The 13459-nt window shown below is 30.7% G+C and overlaps 1 protein-coding gene across 2 annotated transcripts; it reads right to left on the reverse strand.

Moving 5' to 3' along the window:
- Positions 1-8902, reverse strand: LOC143178966 (golgin-45). 2 transcript variants are annotated; one of them, XM_076377914.1, is made up of 7 exons: positions 8675-8902; positions 8512-8575; positions 4451-4995; positions 2660-2859; positions 2052-2180; positions 1708-1933; positions 1-1069 (listed from the first exon to the last, which is right to left on the reverse strand). In XM_076377914.1, exons 1-7 carry the CDS (start codon positions 8678-8680, stop codon positions 911-913), a joined length of 1329 nt encoding a protein of 442 aa, XP_076234029.1. In that variant the 5' UTR covers positions 8681-8902; the 3' UTR covers positions 1-910. The 2 variants fall into 2 exon arrangements, with proteins under 2 accessions (XP_076234029.1, XP_076234037.1); XM_076377922.1 differs by lacking the exons at positions 8512-8575; positions 8675-8902 and adding an exon at positions 5072-5172.
- Between the last annotated feature and the right edge of the window lie 4557 nt (positions 8903-13459).

Genomic DNA, 13459 nt, shown 5'->3' on the forward strand with positions numbered 1-13459 from the left:
TGTATTTTCTACTGAATTTAGTTTATTATTTTCAGTGTAGCTATTGTTCACAATCTTGTCCGTTTTTACATATGCAAAGTTGTAATCTTTTAATTAGGCTTTTAGGTTTGTAATAAAATCTGCAACATCAGTTATTTATAAAGTTATGACAATTAAATTTAATTTTCTTGAAAAGAAAGCCTCCTACGCAATTTCGTTATTCTTGATTTTCGTCTTATTTCCAGTCATAGACTGTACCTGATACCTGACATGAATTATGAAGCACCCTGCATAAAACTATTGACAAATTTGTTTTAAATTAAATCTTGACTTTATTTTGTATTGTCATTCAATATTATTTATACAAGTAAACATAAAAATAATATAAGTGTTAAGAAGAATGTAGAAGTACATCATTATGTAATTAAATAAGGAAACATAAGTTGTTAATTATGGAAGAATAGTATAATATATATTATATAGTTCAAATAGTTCAAATTAAGTTGAAATGATAACTTTTTGTCATACAAACCTCTACCTACAAATTCTCAGAAGCTTTATAACGTAATGAATTTGACAAAAGAGCAACTATCGATATTATCTGTTTACTAAACAGATGTTCCTTTTGTTATGTGATATATGTGTCCATTGCATCTGATCTTTATTATGCTAATTCACATACGTTAAGAAATTATTGACAGGTAAATATTCATTAAAAAACAAGCTCTAATATAACATTGTATACGGAAACAGTTACAGTAAGTAACTAAGTATATACACACTTTATTTATTTTTAGATTCATTTTTCTACAATAGGAAACATTTCATGACAAAAAGTTATTATTGTATCATGTCGATTTACTTTCAACTATACAATCCCTCACCTTACTTATGATACAAATTATGATTTATACAATATAACGAAAAAATTTTAAATTTGTTTTATTTCACCACTGCAATGAGGACAAGTTATATTTGAATCATTCTGTGAAAGAAATATTTGACCACCAACTGCAACAGCTGCTCCCATCACTGCGCTACAAGCTAGATCTTGTCTTCCTGTCATGAGCATTTTTGGACTCATAAGTAACTGTAAATAAATAGAAAATAGGAAATGTTTAAAACCAAAACGTCTATAACAGCATTAAAACGAAATTGCTTTTATAAACAATTGACCTTACAAATTAACGAAATAAATCTTAAAGAAATTGTAAATAGAAGCCCTCCATTAATACAAAACAAAAATAAGTCAAAAATTTGTTGCAGTTGGAATTTTGTGGTCAAGTACAAATAGGTAAAATGATTCTCATAAGGTCAACTCCATTAAGATTTTAAAGTTAATGCCAACTACGTTTTAAAAGATATACAAGGTAGGTATCCTACTAATAGTCAAACACCGCGATTCATCATATTTTCTGAAAGAATAGATTGCTATTGAACAATTAAAGTTTTTCTTATTATCTCAGAAATAATTATAAGAGCATCACAATGCATCATTGTTCATTTTATATATCACCAACTATGAATTTTGCTTTGAGCATTTATTAGCATACATTCAGGGTTGCTTTAATGTCATGCGACAATCAATGTTCGCCCGTGTTTCACGTAGAAACTAAGATGCTAATAATGGTATCCTGTGGTTTGTCAAGATTCACATGAATTTCTTATTTTATTTTCTGATAGCTGAACATCCTATATAGTACATACTATTAGAAAATAGAAACTTACTTGCTCAGCATGTTTTTCAGCAAATGTTTTCATATCTAGACCAGCAATGTTAATCTCCTTGTTTAAATTAGTATTCTCTACTCCACTCAATAATTGAACCTTAAGAATTTCTGCTAATTGATTACAACCTTGCACTAAATCTATAATATTTGTGCTTGCCAATTCATGTTTTTTACAATAAACTATTCCAGTAGCATCAAAATTATCACGAAGGACACAAAGTGTTCTGTAACAAACCAATATATTTTTATTTCTTATAAACTATGAAAGTACTTATTGATACTCTGGTAAAATAAATAATTTGTTATTTTTTATTTGTTAACTTTTTTACTTGTTAAACGTACCTATATGTTTTAAGAGATAGATCTCGAATTAGATTACGATCTTCTAAAAGTCTTTTTATTGCTTCCTGAAGATCTGTTGTTCTTTGACAAAGAGCTGCTTTCCATTTTGCAAGTTCTTCAATCATTAAACTATCATAAAAATAAATTCAAATTTAATATAATAACTGTAATAATATAAGAAAAAATTGTGAAGAAATAATTGATTACTAAATTACTGAAATGGAAATGTATGATATATGGTATTCTTTGATCAATTAAGATATCTATACCTTTGTATACAGTATATATTCGTTAAATGCTCAAATTCTTCTCGCGGATATATACTCGATGTTATCGCCACCGGAGGCGAAGGTCACTTGAATTCTCACTCCCTTTTCGTCTTTCGCTTACTGTCCTTCTCTACGCCTACAAAGGCTTAATGCGGTTCAAGTTTCGTGTCCCTAGCAGGTACCTGTCCGCGGGTGGACCCGAACTGCGAGCATTTAGCGAATAAATACTGTACTATTTGTAATTGTTAGATATGAAAAATATTACTAAAAGTTTCCAAATAAATAAATTTTAATATTACACATGATATAAATATTTTCATTGAATAATTTTCAATTTACCTACTGGCTAAGAATTTACTCCTCCAAACTTCACATTGACCAGCCAACCACTCAGTTTGTTCTTGATGAGTTGAAAGATGTTGAGCTGAATTTAAAAGAGCCCGAGCAAGTTGTAATTTATCCTCAGTCAGTAGATGAACTTTTGTTTCAAGATCTTCTCCTACAGCAGCTACTAATAAATTCTTTAATTCTCCATTAACCTATTATAAAAAAAAGTAACATATGTTTTAAATTGCGTATAAAATAAAAAAATATAACAAAATACAATGTACATACACTACCTTTATTTCATATAAAATTTTCAACTAAACATCTTGCTGAATCTGCAGATTAGTCACACCACCGCCGATTTTGATGATCTTTGAATATATTGTAGACAAGATTTTGAACAACTTTTTCCTATACACGTAACAAGCAGTAGGCTTTAGCTTTAAAGTTATAAACAAAAATCGAAACCGGTTATGGCGTGAAGAAGTTAACTTAGCGGACAAATCCAAAAAAAAATATCTCAGGCGACCCAACATCTTATAAGGACCCTAAGGTTTAACAGGATCAACTTATAATTAGACCCAGTTAGATTTTTTCTATGTATTCACCGAGTTAACTTATTTGGCTCAGTAAAGGTTTCGAAAACAATGCTCGAGTTCGATAGTTAAAGCTAATTAGTCCACCCTTTATAATATTGGTTGTCGAACCAATGCTTTATTTGTAGAAACAGCAGAAAAGCGGCCGTCGCGTCGCATAGTAACATGTACGCTGTCACAAACACGTACGTATAACCAGAATTCGATGCAGTAGTAGCAACAGCTTTTTTGCAAATATCTCGGAAACTAAGGTCGTCCGCCTATTATGTATATAGAAAAACGTTGTCCAGAATGATGAACTTAATGATATTAGGTCAACGCACACGCTACGGCCACGCAAAGTACAATCTGTTTTCAATAACTTTTTGTTTCTCTACTTTTTGTAAATTACCTATAAAAAGAAACCTTATCTTTGCTTGCTGTCATTTGAGTAGATGAATATACAATTATTAATAGTTTTTGACAGATAAAATGATTGACAGCTTGATAGAGTCGCCTGAAGCTGTCAACAAACCATAATATTGATCTCGAAAAAAGTTTTGTATGAAAAAAATGATAAATACTCCCACTATATCTATGTTAAAGATTTCATGATCGTATATATTCCATAATAAAAATAATTTAAACAATACAAAATAACGCGGCCGAAAACTGAGCATAACTTCCGAAATATTCGATACATCTACGAAACAACCAATCATTAACGCGCAAAACTGAGGACAAAATTTGAAAATTTCGATACAAAATGACACCATCGCTTCTTTAAGATTGGATATCCAAAGATCATTGAAATTGGTGACGGTGTGACTAATCTACAAGTTCACCACCATCTTATAAATTATTTAACACAAACTACAAAATTATAGAAAAAAAAAAAACAAAGTTTATCATAATTATAAACATATTATGTTCTTATTTACATCATGTTTTCATGGGTGTATCAAATGAGATTAAAACGTTTGCAGAAGTGACAAGAAAATGCAAATAGAAAAACAAATTAAAGAAACTATAAAAAATGTATTTTTTTTTTTCTATTTGATCTCTTGTATTACTTTTATAAATATTTCAATATATATGCATAACACCCTATGTAGCAAATAACTTAAGCCAATGAGAATTTGTAAATAGTAGTCATTTCATTAGTTCATTTTTACTATCATAAGAATATTATTTAAAAAAGTGTTTACATATATGCATCTATTAATACCTGTGCTTGAAATTTTAATTGATTTTCAAGTTGACTATTCTCTTCTTTAAGTTTCTGTATTTCTAATTCATATGCTTTTTTCTCCTTTAACCATTCATTATGCAGAAGTTTATCTTCACCTGCTTTTAAAGTATCAGTTGATGGTATATGTCTTTCATGAACTTTTACTGCTGCAACTTGAGAAACTGTCATATTCATGTCTAAACTACTTTTTAATAGCTTTTTACTCTTTTTATCATATGGAATAATTGGATTAACTGCAGCCTTGTATGGTTCATAAGGAATGAACTTTGGTTCTTTTGATTTTAATGAATTTAAAATCTGTTTTTCATTTTTCATGCTAACCACATGTTTTGGTATCAAATTCACTATTGGTCCAGTTGGAGTAACTGGAGGAATTGAACTTGATTGTTTCAAATTTGTTGGATGATAAATAAGTACATCTCCAAGACGATACTTTGTTTGCTTGACTTCAGGTTTTTCCAATGTCACATTTTCCATTCCATCCCCTTGTGTACGTCCAGCGCATTTCATTGTTTGAACATCTTAAATATTAAATACTTTATATTAATGTATAAGATCAAACAAAAGCAATAATATAAGCTAAGATATAGTATGTACATATACAGGTTGGAAATTATAAAACATTACAGACGAATATCTCCAAAAATATTGATTATACACAAAAATGTTTCAGATGAAAGTTGTTCAGCACTGAGGGGAATATCATGTGGGGGCACTTCTATTTTTCCCGGTGGACGCGCAAAGATGAGGTGAAGGTCACGATCATTTTTTCAAATGAAACTATACTTTTATTTTGTGCTAGTATTGTAACTTATTTTAAGACGAATTTGAAAACTATGTACAACAGATCATTTAAGGTCAAACTTGCAGGGAAATGACGAAAAGGTGAATAAAATAAATGTATTGATAATTTAACGTAATTGCGTTTTATTTGTACTTTAATGAGTGTTCGAAGTGATTACGTTGTACTTCAATGCACATAACAATTCTTTGTTGAAATGATTGTCTAACCTTGCGCAAGATTTCAACGTTTGTCTTAGCACAAGCTTCGCATATTCCAACTTTCATGTTTTCACGTGTCGCAGGCTTAATGAACATTACGCAGTCTTTAATATAAGCCTATAGAAAGTAGTCTAGTGCTGTTAAATCCGGCGAATGGGGAGACCAGGCTACAGGACCCTCCTCGACTTACCTACCTTTCTGGGAAGATTTCGTTCATTGCTGTTCGAGAGCATAGTGCATAGTGCGGAGACGCATCGTCATGTTGCATCTACATAACGCGTCGTGTATTTAAGGGTACTTCTTCAGATATTAGAGTAATACATTGCGTAGGAAGTTAACATAAACTTTTATTTCAATCACTTTTTCAGCATTTCCTGCAAGTTTGACCTTAAATGACCTGCTGTACATAGTTTTCAAATTCGTCTTAAAATAAGCTACAATACTAACACAAAATAAAAGTATAGTTTCATTTGAAAAAATGGTCGTGACCTTCACCTCATCTTTGCGCGTCCACCGGGAAAAATAGAAGTCCCCCCACATGATATTGCCCTCAGTGTTGAACAACTTTCATCTGAAACATTTTTGTGTATAATCAATATTTTTGGAGATATTCGTATATAACACTTTATAATTTTCACCTTGTATACATACATACATACATACATACAATAATTTATATACTAAAATATTTAAAGCAATGTTATACAAAATAGGTTTAGATAGCTTTCCCAAATAAAAATTACTTTTGTTTAAAAAGCAAGGTGCTTGAAATACTAAAATGTTGAAGAAGCAGAAAATTGTTGAAGCGATATGCCTACACAGAATATGTATTGATTTATATTCCGATTATTATAGTAATAGTTTCTTAGTATATAATTAGTACATTATAATTATTTAAATTAGATTCCTAATTTAAATTTTTTGCAGTTTGAAAAGGTATACATACATGCAAACACTTGTAATACTTCAAAGGTTGTCTGTAAAAGTATGTATGTTTTGAAAACGAGTTTAAACAATCTTACATCAAGTGTCTTAAGGACAAAGTTGAATGGTTCAATAGAGCTCACACAAAGCCAAAAAATTTGTTGTTTGTTTGTCATTTTTTTAAAGATCACTTCCATTTTTTTAAATGGAATCATCTCCTTTCAAACACCTACAATGATAGTTCCTGTCATTAGGAATTTGGAGACTAATACTATAGTTCATTCAAGGTCATGAACAGAGAAAGCACATAAGATTTTAAATATAAAAATGGAATACCTGTGTTTTATAAATGTTCGAAATGATGGCCGTTTATATCAATACATTACTGTAAATGGGCTCTGAAGGAATGCTGAACTGTGACAAGTATATCTGAGGTGATATTTGCACACGTTATTATGATACACAGATGTATATCTTCAACTGCTGTTGAAGCATTCATGTGCACGTACACTGTCTCTTCTAGAAGACCCCACAAAAAGTGCATAATGAGCAAGTCAGCCGTCATGTTGATACCACATATCATGACAGTTTTGTAAAGAGACATCTTCCAACAAAATTGGCAGATTTTCTCATAAAAATTGAGAATATTTTGGTCCTGTCATCATTCCAGTAATGAAGCGTGGCCCGATTACTTCATTGTTCAAAATACCACACCACACATTTATGCTCCATTGTCTTTGGTGGTCAATTTGTCCAAGTTAGTGCGAATTATCAACAGACTAATAATGAACATTCCATAGATTAATTGAACTAGAGGATATTTGAGAATGTTCAATAACATTGAATATGACCTTAATATGTTTATAAGTCTCACTCATGATAAACGTAATTTGCTTTCATGTTTTATATATAATAGTCACTGAATTCTTAATGAAATGGGCTATCATTGTAGATGTTCAAAAAGAGGTGGTTCCATTTAAAAAGATGAAGGTGACCTTAATACCTCTAAAAAAATGACAAAACACAGCAAAAATTCTTTTGGTATTATATGAACTCCACTAAACCATTCAACTTTCTCCTTGAGACATTTGACATATTTTAAAAAACAACAAAGATATTTGAGGTGCAAATGTTATATGATTCACCCTGTATGTGCTATTCATTGTAACAGTACCTGCTTATTACATTATTTTATTTACATAAACATTCTCACTTACATGTGAATCTATATTATTTCTTATAATTTTATTCTTAGATTTGTGATTATCTTATAAAGATAGAAAATTTCGTAACAAACTTTTTATGTGTAAGTCTAAAAGTTTATGTAAACAAAATAATGTAATATGCAGTTGGAATTACAATGAACAGAATTATTTAAACTTTTTTTCATAAACATCTACAATTTTTAGAGTTTTAATTGTTTAAGATAAAATAAAATACTTTTAAAATCTTTTGTACCATTGTCCCTATTTATTAAACATGTGAAAATATGAATTGGCAAATCTTGTATACATAGTGTACAAGGTGTATTACAAAATGTATACCATGTTATTTTATATAATGTAAAACACTAATCCAATACTTGTCTGTGCACTGTGTTATCCTCATTAAAGTCTTATTAGACTCAAAGATATTCTAGTCTTTTAAATGACCATAATTATCATTCTTCAAAGAGATATACCATAAGCAACATAAAATAGGATATAATTGAAAAACTATACGTTTATGGATATATATGCACATGAACATTTTCTAATATAGCCTGTATATAATGTTCCTACAATATATGCATATTACATTTACATTAACGTTACAGAAAACATTTGTATATCATCATATATGTACAAGTATATGTATACTGAAATCTAGTTCAACTGCAAATATGTATTATATATCCATTTTACATGCGTAATTAAAATTAACATATTATACATGTTCTTATAACAGTAAAAAGGATAAAAACTCTGCACACTATGGAACAACTATAAAACAGTATTAGAGAACTTTTACTTCTTAATATTTATTTATTATACTTATATATTAAACACTTGCATATGTATTAAACTATTGAAAATACTTCATATAAATACAGTACATGAAAACTATCTAACCTTGTAACGTAGCTTCTACTTCATGTTTCACAGATTTTGAGATAGTAGTCATTTTTGTATTACTCTGTTTAAAACAATTTAAAACAATTCTAATTAGAGTTCTCCAAAGAATAAATTACTTTATATCGATCATTGTAAATTTGTCGTTGATATGGTCACCTACAAGCATTCACACTTAGACCGTAGATCATACACACTTATAGACACGGCGTCAGATAATTTCCCTGAAGCAAAACAATCTACGTGACGTCATATATGGACAAGATATATGTATAAACAATGAATACAGCATGTTTGCACGATTTTTAATAATTTATAATGTAAGTTAACACCGTGTCAACCATTTCAAATCATCCTTTGCCCACATATGATCTCAACGCTTTCCACGTTATCTTTGCCTCACTTAATCCCCGATGTTCCTCGTTGTATGCAATTTAAGGATTTTTGGGAATGGGAAATGTTTACGCCTGTGGAGCGCCAAAGCACTCTACTTGCAGAAATAATTTAGACTAGATAATTTTACGACACATAATTGAATGATTATATTTTGTAAAGCAAGAAGTGTGAAAATGCGTCTGATTAGACTGATTAACTGGGTCCAAGTATTACAAAATAATGGCTTTTCTCAAATCAAAACAAATATATCTTGTTGATTTTTCCAAAGAACTTAGTTACTAAAAACCAATAAGAATATTATTTAATAATTAATACATTCCTATTGGTTATCACTGACGTCATCGTTTATTAATCTTTTATCTTACGAGTATATTACATCTCAACAAAAACACTATTAGTGTAAAAATATGCACCAAGTACATTCGCAAAAATCGTGATTATTCCGATCCCAGCAAAAATATTGTCAGTGTATCCCCACGAAAACACTATCAGTGTATCCCAGCAAAAACATTGCCGGTGTAAAAATGTACACCCAGTACATTTGCAAAAATCGTGGTTATTTCGCTCTTACAAAGTACCGAAATGAAATAAAGCCAAGTACACAAGCCTTCTACAGTTTATGTGAATAGTCCAGTGTGCGCTGTAAAAAATTTGCGAGACAAGTATCACTTTAGGAGTCATTCAGAAATTGAAAAAAAAAATAAATAAAACGTACTTGGCGAGCCCTTTTACGAAGGAAATGTTTTAATGGGAAAAACATTCCCATTAATTCTGCCAGAACTAGATCTAGGGGATGGAGAGAGTTTCGAATAAGTTTGTGCCACCTCTGCTAAAAATGCAGTTCTGAAATCCTCGCTCAGTTGTTACCAGTATTTAAATTTATTATAGCTGATGGGATCGCTTATTTGATGTATAATTGATTCATCCCCACCACTCGTAGCGCGAATGTAATGTATTTAGCACAAGTTTCTATCAAAGCTTTTGATATAATAACTAGAGGTTATGTCCTTTCTAATTTCTTCTACTCCCTCTAATCTCTCTTAATCCTTTTTCCTTCCTTAATCCAAGTCTGGTAAAAACATTTCCTTCGTAAAAGGGTCCGCCAACTACGTTTTATTATTTTTTTTTTTTTCACTTTGTGCATGACTCCTAGAGTGATACTTGTCTCGCAAATTTTTTACAGCGCACACTGGACTATTCACATAAACTGTAGAAGGCTTGTGTACTTGACTTTATTTCATTTCGGTACTTTGTAAGAGCGAAATAACCACGATTTTTGCAAATGTACTGGGTGTACATTTTTACACCGACAATGTTTTTGCTGGGATACACTGATAGTGTTTTCGTGGGGATACACTGACAATATTTTTGCTGGGATCGGATTTTTGCGAATGTACTTGATGCATGTTTTTACACTGATAGTGTTTTTGTTGGGATTTAATTATTTTTTGCAAAGTTTACCCCCTTTCTCCATTCAACACAAATGTGCTAATATACACATATCAATTTGTCGCTACTATTTATTTACATAGACATTCAATATTTCGATACTTTTAAGACCGGAATAACCACGATTTTTACAAATGTACTCAGTGTATATTTTTATACAAACAATATTTTTGCTGGAATTACAATTATACAAAATTAGCCCGAGCACAAATTGTTAGGTGCAGGAGGAGAAACACCTTTAAATACCTCTGCAGGTGTTAAAGAAACAATAATTAAGAAAGCAATCCCGTATCTTCTGCCGTGTTATAATTTTGGGAGAAAAAGGAGGAAATACAACCACAGCCGCAACCATTAGAGTCAAAATCACAAAATACAGAAATAAATCCAGAAAAGAAAAGTCGCGAATAAACATGTGATTTATAAGTTATAGTCACACAAATGTAAAATAAAAATCAATATAGAAGCTTCTTATGCTTATAACTATAACTGTAACTTATAACTATATATGTTAATTAACAATATACATGTTTACTTATGATTTTCTTTTTCTATATCTATTTACGGCTGTTGTAACCCTGATAGTTGTGGCTGTTGTGATTGTAGCTGCAAAAAGTAATATTTACTTTCTATAATTAATAAATTTATTAATAAGATACTTTTTGTGTTTTTATTTTTGTCCCTTTTATGATACTATATTTTCTAGTAAAATATGTGTACTTATGATTTTCGTTTCCTGTCCTTTCTACTTATTATTGCTACTGTAACCCTGATAGTTGAGGCTGTTATTCTAATTCCAACTGTGTGTACGATATTTCCATTTCGTTAAAAGAATTTTAATATGTAATTAGTAACTGTATATAACTTACATAGTTTTAAGCACAAAAAGCTTCTAATTTGATTATTAATTGGTGCTTGATTTACAAAAATTTCTACTTGAATTATCTATAAATATAAAAATTGATAAGCGCATAAATAATGCTTATACCTAAATAACTGAAACCATAAAATAAATTTAATTAATAATTTCAACTCAAAACATAAACTTCTTTATTACTTTCATTTAAAGTACACAGTTATAGAGATAACAAAACTCAGATACATAACCTCTATCTCAACAAACTGTCAAACGAAAATCATATAATCATCAAATTTACCTGATTTAAAATAATAATCACAGCAATTTCAAAAAAACCGGTAATCAGTACACGATTACTAAAAATATCACTGCTAGTTTATAAACATTTTATTTATCCAATAAAAATACATTTATTAACAAGAAGATTTCACGATATTATTCATATTATTCATTCGTACTTGGCGCGAATCTCTGCTAAAACTCCTAATATGTTACCAATCACTTCAATCAAACAATGTCGACACACTTTTAAATTGATTTAGGACTAGAAAAATCGCATTTAGCATCTTTCTCTTTCGCGCAAATTTACATAAGTCTATCACACGAGCCGCTTAATATGCTATTTTTTCGATAATGCATACACTAATTTCATTAATATTTGCATCAATACGTAGGTGAAGGATCATAGAGTTATAATTAATCAACTTCCATGAAGAAAACATCTTCTAAGATACTTTTAAAAAGCTCAAAAGTTCCAACATCTCCTCTACAGACCCTCGTGTATAGATAGTTTCGGCGAGCTCTCGCCAGTTATCCCCACCACTCGTAGTGCATATGTACGTGGCGCGAGTCTCTACCGAGACTCCTGATCTTGGCAATGAGTCTATCTTTTTAGAAAGAGAAAAAAAAGATGAAGTTTTTATTTTTAATAAAATGTTTCTAAACAAATACTGATTTATTAATTCGTTACCTGAAATATACTATTTAAAAATCTTCTGAACTAAATCCTAACAAAAAACTTCACAAAAGTAAAAAAATTATGCCAAGTACATGAAAAAGTCCAGGACGAAAAGGGATACCATAAAAAAATAGAAGACCCCACAAAAAAATAGAAAATTACAATATAAAAAAAATATGTGAAATCAACATGAGCTGCAAGTACATATCCCCATAGAAGATTACAGAACAAAAAATATGTGAAATCAAAATGAGCTGCAAGTATATATGATATGAATCATAAAAAATAGAAAATAATAATTACAATACAAAAAAGGATGCGAAATCAAAATGTGTTGCAAGTACATAAATGTGCTTTCCAGCAGCATGCAAAGGCGACAATGTGTAACACAATGTAAGATTCGGTGCTTTCCAACTGCGCTTATTAAGATGACACCACTACATATACACAGATAAAATGCTGTGTTCAACAGTGTTGCGCTCAAACTCTAATGACACTCATGTAAAATGACTGCTCTGCAGTCTAGGGGTGCAATAAAGAAACCAAATAGTGTTCCACCTGCAAATTGAGATTGTGTAACACTGTTCCATACAATGTAGGATCGTGTTCGATGGCTGGAAAGCACTCAATTCTTAAAGAATGAGTAGCATTTCCATCGCAATATTCCAAAAATGCACTCAATACATTCCATTACTCATATCGCTGGCATTTTAATAATACGAAGAAAAAATGTAACATCTAGACATTTGCCTAGATGTCCGCGGCTTGGAAGTCAAATACTTGGCGTAGCCAGGCGAGGTTTAGGTGTCGATGAATAAGAATTATTTAAAAACTACAAACTAATGAAAGTGTACGCAATGTGTCAAAACTGTATTTAAACTAATGAATTTTAGCTATACATCTGTGAAAGGCAAGGTATTGATGTCGATGAATCATCTTATACTTATTTAAAAACGCAGAATAATGAAAATATACTCATATTGTCACAGTTTAAAATTGACAAATTATCTGAAAGCCTGCGAGAGGGTAAGTGTGGGTATTGATGATCTGAGAATACCTTGCCGACGTTCCTGACAGAAGAGACTTTCAAAGGGTGGATCATCGATTCAGTGAACAACCACTGATTGATATTGAAAGAAGTGCAAACCACCGAAGTGCTGGTCGACCAAGAACGCATTAGAGGAAGGAAGAACAAATTATAGTCCTTGCACGGAGCTATCCTTTAATGGGACTCCGTGGAATTGCACGACACGTGAATGTGTCTCACATGACAGTACGCCGCGTAATTC

This window comes from Calliopsis andreniformis, chromosome 1 (assembly GCF_051401765.1).
Source record: "Calliopsis andreniformis isolate RMS-2024a chromosome 1, iyCalAndr_principal, whole genome shotgun sequence".
Classification (NCBI taxonomy): Eukaryota; Metazoa; Arthropoda; class Insecta; order Hymenoptera; family Andrenidae; genus Calliopsis; species Calliopsis andreniformis.